The following is an 8,153-nucleotide window of genomic DNA, read 5'->3' on the forward strand; positions in this document are numbered from 1 at the left end:
GTAAAGTGAACAACAGACACGCGAAAGCCAGATTGACAAAGGTCAAAGTACGGCTATATCTTCCTCAACTTGTATATGTTTACGTTTCGTTTATATAAAACGGTCTTTCGACTGCACTCGAAAAGCTGGGAGACGCGTTATTTCAACGCTGTGGTGTTAATTATTGATAGAAGTCAAAGTACTGCAGTCTGTCGGCTTTGGGTAAACACGTGAAGCCTGTAAACATTGAAAGAAGGTTAGCCGGCCGGAACAGCGTTCAGTAAAGAGAATAAGTTTTTGCATATTTTTACGCGCATAATATGTAGAAATAAAATAAACAGTGATTCAAATCACTATTTTTACAAACTTAACTAGATGTTGAACAATATTATATGGCGCTCATGGAAATACAAACAAAAGCATTCAGTTTGCATGGCTCCCTTAGCTAAAGAGGTTCCCGACCCCCGACTTTCTTTATTATGACAGCACACTAATAAAGGTGATTTAGTACATATCAAAGGTGAGCTTATGTTTCTTCTACATAAAATAGGTGTTTTTAGCTGATAAGAGCTGCTAGGTTACAAATATTTCACCAAGTAAATACTTCCTTTCGACTTCGATGCAATAAACTTACCCGACTCTGTCCGATTTTATAAGTTGACTACTCTTTACGTTTTCAACCACATGGCTTTTTTAAACTTCAACGAAATTCGGCGCAATGAGCGTATTAAAAACGAAAGATCGTAAATCGCTTGGAAGTAGAACAAGGCGGTTGTAGTTAAGCTGAATGCTTTTTCGGCTGCAAAACAAAAAACTAGGTTTTAAATTGCTCTAAAAATGCATCGTCGTCCCATTATGTGCAGCCATTAAATTAGGCTGTGGTGTCAGTATCCTCACCAATTTCTAGGCAAAATATGTTTGAATTAATTACATTAAATAAAGCAATGTGCAAATAAATGAGTTTACAATACGCCACTTGCCCTTCTGAACTATAATGTTGCCAATTTAGACCCAACGAACGATGTTTTGCATGACACAAATGCTTTGCCGTCATCTTCTTTAATGAATACACTTTAGGTTTCTTAAGGTATTTTATACATATTTATGACGCTCCGTTATCAAGTAGTTTTCGGACGTTATATTTAAAACTGTTATATGTTCCGGTAAAAACAATATTTTAATTTCACCACTAATTTTTGAAATATGTTTAATTTGTCTCGTAAAAAAAGCTTCTCGTTTATTTGACAATTTGCAAATGTGCAGTCCATGATCAGCGAATTACGGAATAGGCGAATAACGTTAAAAAAACTCTCAAAAAAATAATTATAGAACTTAGTACAAAACGCTTAAATACAATAACGATTTCGATTTTGTGTGGAGCTAAATGTGATATACAATTGTGCAGTGAAAGACGACGAATTACAGAACAGACACCAGGGTTAATCACTGACACTGCTAACAAAATATTTATAACGTTTTATTTAAAACCAGAAATACAAATAATAGCCGAAGAATGGATATGAAAAGCAAAAACGAATTTGGAAGCATGTTTTAAAAGTTTCGAATAATGTTCAATTCATTTTCAACATGGTGAGGAAAGCACGAATTCAATGTCCCTCTTTTTGGGCTCCGGTCCCTTATTTTTTTAAGTCCTGTGGCTCGGCAATGTGAACTAGTGCTTTCTTCACCATGTTGTAATGAATACGGAATTATTCTAAAAGTTCGAAACATGCCATCTATATTTTTAGAGCGGAAGATAGGTTCCGAACGATGAAAAAATTCTGACCGAAACGCATGTAAAGTCTCAGGAATGATGTCACAAAGTTACGTCATAATAAAGCACGTAACCCCAAAACCTTGGCTTAGCTTTCGATGTGGTGCAGCAATATTAAACGAACATAGGCAAAATAGTTTTGGGACATGGCTTCGTGAAAAAAGACATATATTTCCGGTATGCCTCATTGTTTTACCGGAACACTGTTTCGTATACTGTTCCAGATTATTTAAATCACTACCAACTGCCGTATGGGTTATAGTATTCATTCTGCGTTTTACTACAATAAAGCAAAAACAACAAATCAAAACAAAAACTGAAAGGTCCACCGCAATTCCAGTCACAAATAGAGTTCACGTTTACGTTATAGGTTGCGTGGTGCGTGTCGTCACTCGGTCGAGAGAGAAAGAGAGGCTGATTTGGCTTCCCTGTAGATCTTTAGCGGGTGAAGCAGCGTCAGCACGGAGAGTCCAATCATCGCATAATTGGTAAAAACGAAGCCGGGGTCCGCATGCGTCGCCACCTTAAAGACGGCGTACTGGAGGGCGCCCACCGCTCCCACGCAGGTCTGCGTCAGACCGAAAAGCTGGCCGAAGTGGCGCGCAGGGAAGGCCAGGGCCACGAAGGCCGCGTTGCCGCCGTAGAGGAACGAGCGGAAGATGAGCAGGAAGGCGAAGGCGGCGTTGACTCGGCGAAAGGCAACACACACCGACAGAGCGATTGAAAGAAGGCTGGTGGCGGTCATCGAAGCACAGAAGCCGAGGAGCTTCGATCTCTCGCCGTCGGCCACTGCGTTTCTCTTGCAGTACTTTCTCACGGCGTCTGTCAGCAGTCCGTTGATTGGGGCCACGGCGGCGCCGCCAAGCATCACCAGTCCGAAAACGTCCATGTGGCGACTAACGTCATGCGCCCCCTCGAACGCCTGTAGCCAGTTGAGGAGGCTCCCGATGAAAAAGGACATTCGCAGGTTGCCCAGGCTCATAAAGAAAACGTTGCTCCAAAACAACGGACGTTTGAGGTATTTCCCTAAATTGCCATCAACATCTTCTCCGCTACTTTCGGTTACAGGTTGAGAAGCTGTCGGTTTGTCGTCTTTATTTGAATCTCTGTGCGGTGAAGCCGTACTGGGACGACGGAACAGGGTAAAAGTCTGCTGTTCTCTTTTCAAAGTGAGCTCAAAGATTCCGTATCGGTAGTCAGGTCGCGGCGGTATCAAGCCGATGGGCATGACCAAAAAGGTCCTGAGCCACGGAAAAAGAGTAAAACCGGCCATGGCGTAGAACAAATGCCGCAGCTCGAATCCGCTATCGAAGAGAACCTTTATCAGCAGGTAAGTTACGATGCCCGAATCGAACATACCGTTCAGCAGGGCGATGTAGACGGTGCGACATCGCGGAAAGAGGTTCCCGACTTGGATGTTGCTGGTGAGTAGCGCGAATCCGGCAACGGCGATAAATATCATTGCCGGGAAAAGGAGCCACGCGGTCCTGTATGTCATCAAAGCTAGGAGTAGGCAGGCGGTAGAGTAGAACGCCGTAGCAATGCATCGCAGTGTCCAGGTGCCGTACACGTCCAGCAAGTAACCGCAGGGGAAGCAGAGTAGGTTCAGTATAGACGTCGCCAGCGTGAATATCAAGTTAAAGGCCTCGTCCCGCTGGTGACAAATCCGCGATATATTCTCGTCGTAGCTGCGGTTTAAGGTCCGCTGTACGCTTTTATTTCGCGCTTCTGTAAAGTTGCACAGCTCCGAAAAGACGCCATTTTTTGTCAGGCAGTACTGCAAAGACGGCCAGCCGAAAATCGCCCCCGCCAGTAACAGACTCTCGAGTAGGGCGGTCAGGACGCTGGACAGGTGTTGGCATTTCATGACTTCTTATATAAGTGCTTGCATTGGACTACAGAGAGCAAAATGGTGTTGTTCGTGTGCTGACCAGCACAAACGCCTTTAGCGATTTCTCGGATTTTACGACCTGGGGTTTACAAAGACGTATATGTGTTTACGCTGCAAGCTACAATGACACATGGACCTGATGCACCTTTGAAGAGAAGGCTTACATTGTTTACGGAAAACGTCGTGTCGAACTGACTTGCAATGCCATTCGTTACCCATCTCCAGTCACATGTTTTTTTTATTGCAACAAAACATGAAGTTTGTCCCGAAACAACTGGAGTGCGTTGCTATACAATTTCACAACAACTTGTACGCTCTCTAAAGAAGTGTTCTTTTGAACTTTTGGGCTTTTGCGAAACCGCAAAAAAAGAAAAAGATTCGTGGCACACTTTACACAAAACAACACTTTTGTAACTTGACAATTGCCCTAATACGTGTCAAGTCAGTAGATAAATGCAAAACTGTTGTCAGTTTACTAATGGATGAAATGTAGTTAAGTGAAACCAGCCTGATTGCTTGCATGTGTGTATTAAATACAAATAGCTTATTCTCCAAAATTGCAACCGGGTACTCAAAGTTCACATATGCGAACTGCAGTTTGAAGAGGCGTGACCAATCATCCTTTCCCTCAAGCAATTGTTAATTGTCCCAACTTCAACTTCAAGATCGGACAAGTATGTTTATTTAACAAAAGTAATACCTCTTAAACTTTAAATTTCTATACGATTACGTGTTTAGTAATGTCTTGCCACACGTTTTTAATGTCTGGTCGTTTATCTAAACCAGTGTGGTCCAACTGCAGGCCCGCGGGCCAACTTTAGATTTTACGCTTTTTTTGGCCCGCGAACTGATAGTCAGCTTTGCTACAATCTAGCAATATCACTTCAATTTCTATTTTTTGTTATTGTAATTGGCAAAAAAATCGTAAATGATCCTTTGTGATTTCATAACTACCGTAGCTGAACAAAGGTGTACATTTCACAAAGTTAGTATATATGCCATAGGCCAGCGGTTCTTAACCTGGTGGGCGCGGCTCCTAGGGGGGTTAATGGATTGCTGAAAATAATATTTAATTTTTTTTGCATTGATTCTAATGGTTTCGTTTAGGTTTTACACCACTCCTACAGCGCTGTAGGCTACAAAGTCTGTTTTTGCCAACTTTAACATTGAAACAGCAAAATTTTTTTCGGGCTTCGCGCGACCAACAACAAACTTTACTATTTTCAAGTTGTCTTAGTGATATTTAATTGAAAATGCCAAATTGCTTTTCGTAGGGGGGCGAAAGGCATTGGAAAATTACCAACGCGGGACGCGGCACAAAAAATGTTAAGAACCACTGCAATATGCTATGTATAATTGCCAGCAATAAGCCCAAGAATCGCTATTTAAAAACATTGGCCCGCAAGATAAAACAAATTGTTTTTTGGCCCGCGATGAAAAGAAGTTGGACCACGCTGATCTAAACTCTGACATTTTACCTCATAAAAATAAAATTTCACCTCATTAAAACGAAAATTTATCATCATAATTCATCAAATCTAAAATATATCTATAGTTTAACACTTTAACGGTTCCGAATTTCGTAATAAATGCTCTTAAACTAAAATTGTGCATATTGCATTAAAGTGATTGATATTACCAATTAGTGGCGGAAAGTAATTAACGTCAATCTTTTCAAAATCACGTTAGTTGGCTGTATTTTCTTTGCATCAAAATTTATGTGTACCTATATGCGTGCAAAATTCATAACTCAAAATGTCATAACTGACTGAAGTGTCATTATAGATAGATTCATAGGAAGAAGCTATCATTAAGACTTCTATATAGAGGATTTAACTTCTAAAATTGCCTTTTTTTTATTGCAATAGGAAGCAGCAAATATAAATAAAAAATTAAACAAATTTAAAGACACCTGATATGATTTTCTTCACATACGTTGCCACTGTTGGTCAAACTGTAACAAATATTACGATAAAATAAGTTTGTAATAACAATTTTTCGATTCAATTTGGTATTTTGAAAGCTGTAACGACGTTTATAATAAACAACGCAGTCATTTAATGAACTTTGTTATGCTTTGTTCAATGTGTTTGATAGTTTTGTGTAAGAACCTGACTAAATCAATGAAAGTCATTACATTAACTTATTTGCTGGTTATTGGCGGTCAAGCTTTGGCAAGTTATGATAGCCTAGGAGAAAAGTGGGAACAGTATGTTGGTAAGCCATTCTCAAATAACTTTTATATTGTAGGCTATGTTAAATATTATTTTTAATTTTTTTGTGATGTTTTTTGTCGGCCTACAACAGGGGTCGGCAACCTACGGCCCGCGGGCCGGATCCGGCCCTCCGATGAAATTCATCCGGCCCGCCGCTCCTTTCTCAAACTAGACACGAATCCATTTCACATACTTTTTGACTATTTTAATTAAGTAAGTGCGAAAAATTTTCGCGCTTCGCGCGAATGACCGTTCTGCACCGGTTTGTTTAAGTTTTGACGCTGTCTTTTGAACTAGATTAGCTCTTTATTACCGTTGCGCCGTGAGAGGTTGCCAAGTGCGTCGCAGAAAAACGGAAAACGTACTTATTCGAAAATATTGGACATACTTTTTAAAATTTTATTTATTTTTATTTCGGCAATGGAATAAAAACTTGCATAAAATTTAAAAGAAAATGCCGTATACAAAAAAAAATCGCGCTCGCTTCGCTCGCCAGGTGTACCTTGACTTAAAAAGGTGTTAACAAACACTGGGCTATAAATTACCTTTAAATGTTATGGAGTTCCATCAAAGTAGTTTTATTACACTTTTCATTCGTTGTACGGATGACGACGTGTGAAATCTAATTTTAAACCAAACAACCGCTTTTTTTCGCTTTGCGTCAACACTTTACCGCCTCCTTAAATGTAATTAAACACGTTTTTAATTGCAAAAACGATCCGAGGCCCACCTGATTCACATTTATAACATGTTAATAACACAATTCCTAATATACACTTTGTGCGGCCCGCAAAGACCTTTCTGAGTTTGGTTTTGGCCCGCGACTAGAAAAAGGTTGCCGACCCCTGGCCTACAACATAGTTGGTCTCACAACAGGTTCCTATAGGCATTTTTATTCATGATCGACAATTTCGCAATTGTTTCAAAAGTAATGAAAGACACACACAAACATATGTGTTTAATAACATCTGTGATCTAGCCCCTCGGAAGTTGCTTTATGTCCAACGATTACGGCTTCCGTATCAATAGTACACCGAAAAGCCATCGCAGACTCGCCGAATCTGTCGATCTATGTAGTGTTTCAAAAGTAGTATGGAGTTGAATTAGTATTACTTTATCTAAACTTTTGGTAATATTTGGCATATATTGGGTTATCTGGTCATACTCGAACCCAAACAGAGTAAAATTTCCTAAAATCAAAACATTTTATCTCGCGATTGTATACAAACATTGTCGAAATGAACCATGTCGTATCGGTGTGGAACAAATTGCTTTATAAAAGACTGATATTATAATGCAACAAATTGTTCTAAAATACATCATTTCTTGTAAAAAGCTAATTGGTTATTTTACAATTCTCACAGAAAGGTGCAACACTCTCAGAACTGATCCTGGGCAAAATGATGCACATTGCTTCTGTCCTCCGAAATCCGAAGATCTGTTCTATTTCTTTAATTCAACTTCGATAAGTGGGTCAAGTCAAGCATCTATTCCAAAGTCCTTACTTTGCAACGCTAATGATGACTGTGCAAACGGATCAGATGAAAAATACTGTTTATGTAGGGAGTCAGAATACCAATGCGGATGCCCAATGAGAACCCAGCACTGCTATCACGGACAGGGGTGCTACAGCGAGGATGACATTTGCAACGGTCGTTTGGATTGCATGGACGGCACAGACGAGCTCAACTGCACTTGTCCAAGTGGGACTTACCGCTGTGCGTGCCAAGATAACAACACGTGCGCCTACCCGGAAGTGTGCATCTTGGAGCATCAGACCTGCGACGGGAAAAGCGATTGTTCCGACGGAAGCGACGAAGCCGACTGCCAATGTGCCGGGGATTTTTCTTGCGGTTGTCGCTACGTGAACGGCAAATGTCAAGATCCAACCAGCTGCATCCCTTTGTCATCTAAATGCGATGGAATTAAGGACTGCGAAGACGGCAGCGACGAACCCAAATGCGAGTTTGGCTTAATTCAGTTTTACTGCGCGTGCGCACGAAACGGATCATGTGAGTCACGACTTCCTGTTTACGTGCCTTGGGAGTTGGTGTGCAACCGCAATAACGACTGTGGCGATTGGAGCGATGAGGTTAACTGTCAATGCGGCGATGGCCAATTCAAGTGCGAATGCAACCAAGACGGGTGCGCCAGTTCGCCTGGGTGCTTAGATACCAAAACAGTGTGCGACGGAATTGACGATTGCGGGGATTTTAGTGATGAAACGAACTGTACATTCGCTTCTGAAGTGTTTATATGCGACTGTTTTGCAGATGCACAAAATTGCTCTGGG

The 8,153-nt window shown here is 40.9% G+C and overlaps 1 protein-coding gene across 1 annotated transcript; it reads right to left on the minus strand.

Annotated features, from left to right (window-relative positions):
• Positions 1–2,141: 2,141 nt before the first annotated feature.
• LOC146169727 (equilibrative nucleobase transporter 1-like) lies at positions 2,142–3,620 on the minus strand. The gene has a single exon (XM_083387090.1). It carries the CDS (start codon positions 3,618–3,620, stop codon positions 2,142–2,144), a length of 1,479 nt encoding a protein of 492 aa, XP_083243216.1.
• Positions 3,621–8,153: the final 4,533 nt, after the last annotated feature.

The sequence above is a fragment of the Ascidiella aspersa genome, chromosome 1 (genome assembly GCF_963924565.1).
Source record: "Ascidiella aspersa chromosome 1, kaAscAspe10.2, whole genome shotgun sequence".
NCBI classification, from domain to species: Eukaryota; Metazoa; Chordata; class Ascidiacea; order Phlebobranchia; family Ascidiidae; genus Ascidiella; species Ascidiella aspersa.

Excerpts from the sequence above, each read along its gene's own strand:
- LOC146169727 (XM_083387090.1), bottom strand. The coding sequence starts at position 3,620 with ATGAAATGCCAACACCTGTCCAGCGTCCTGACCGCCCTACTCGAGAGT.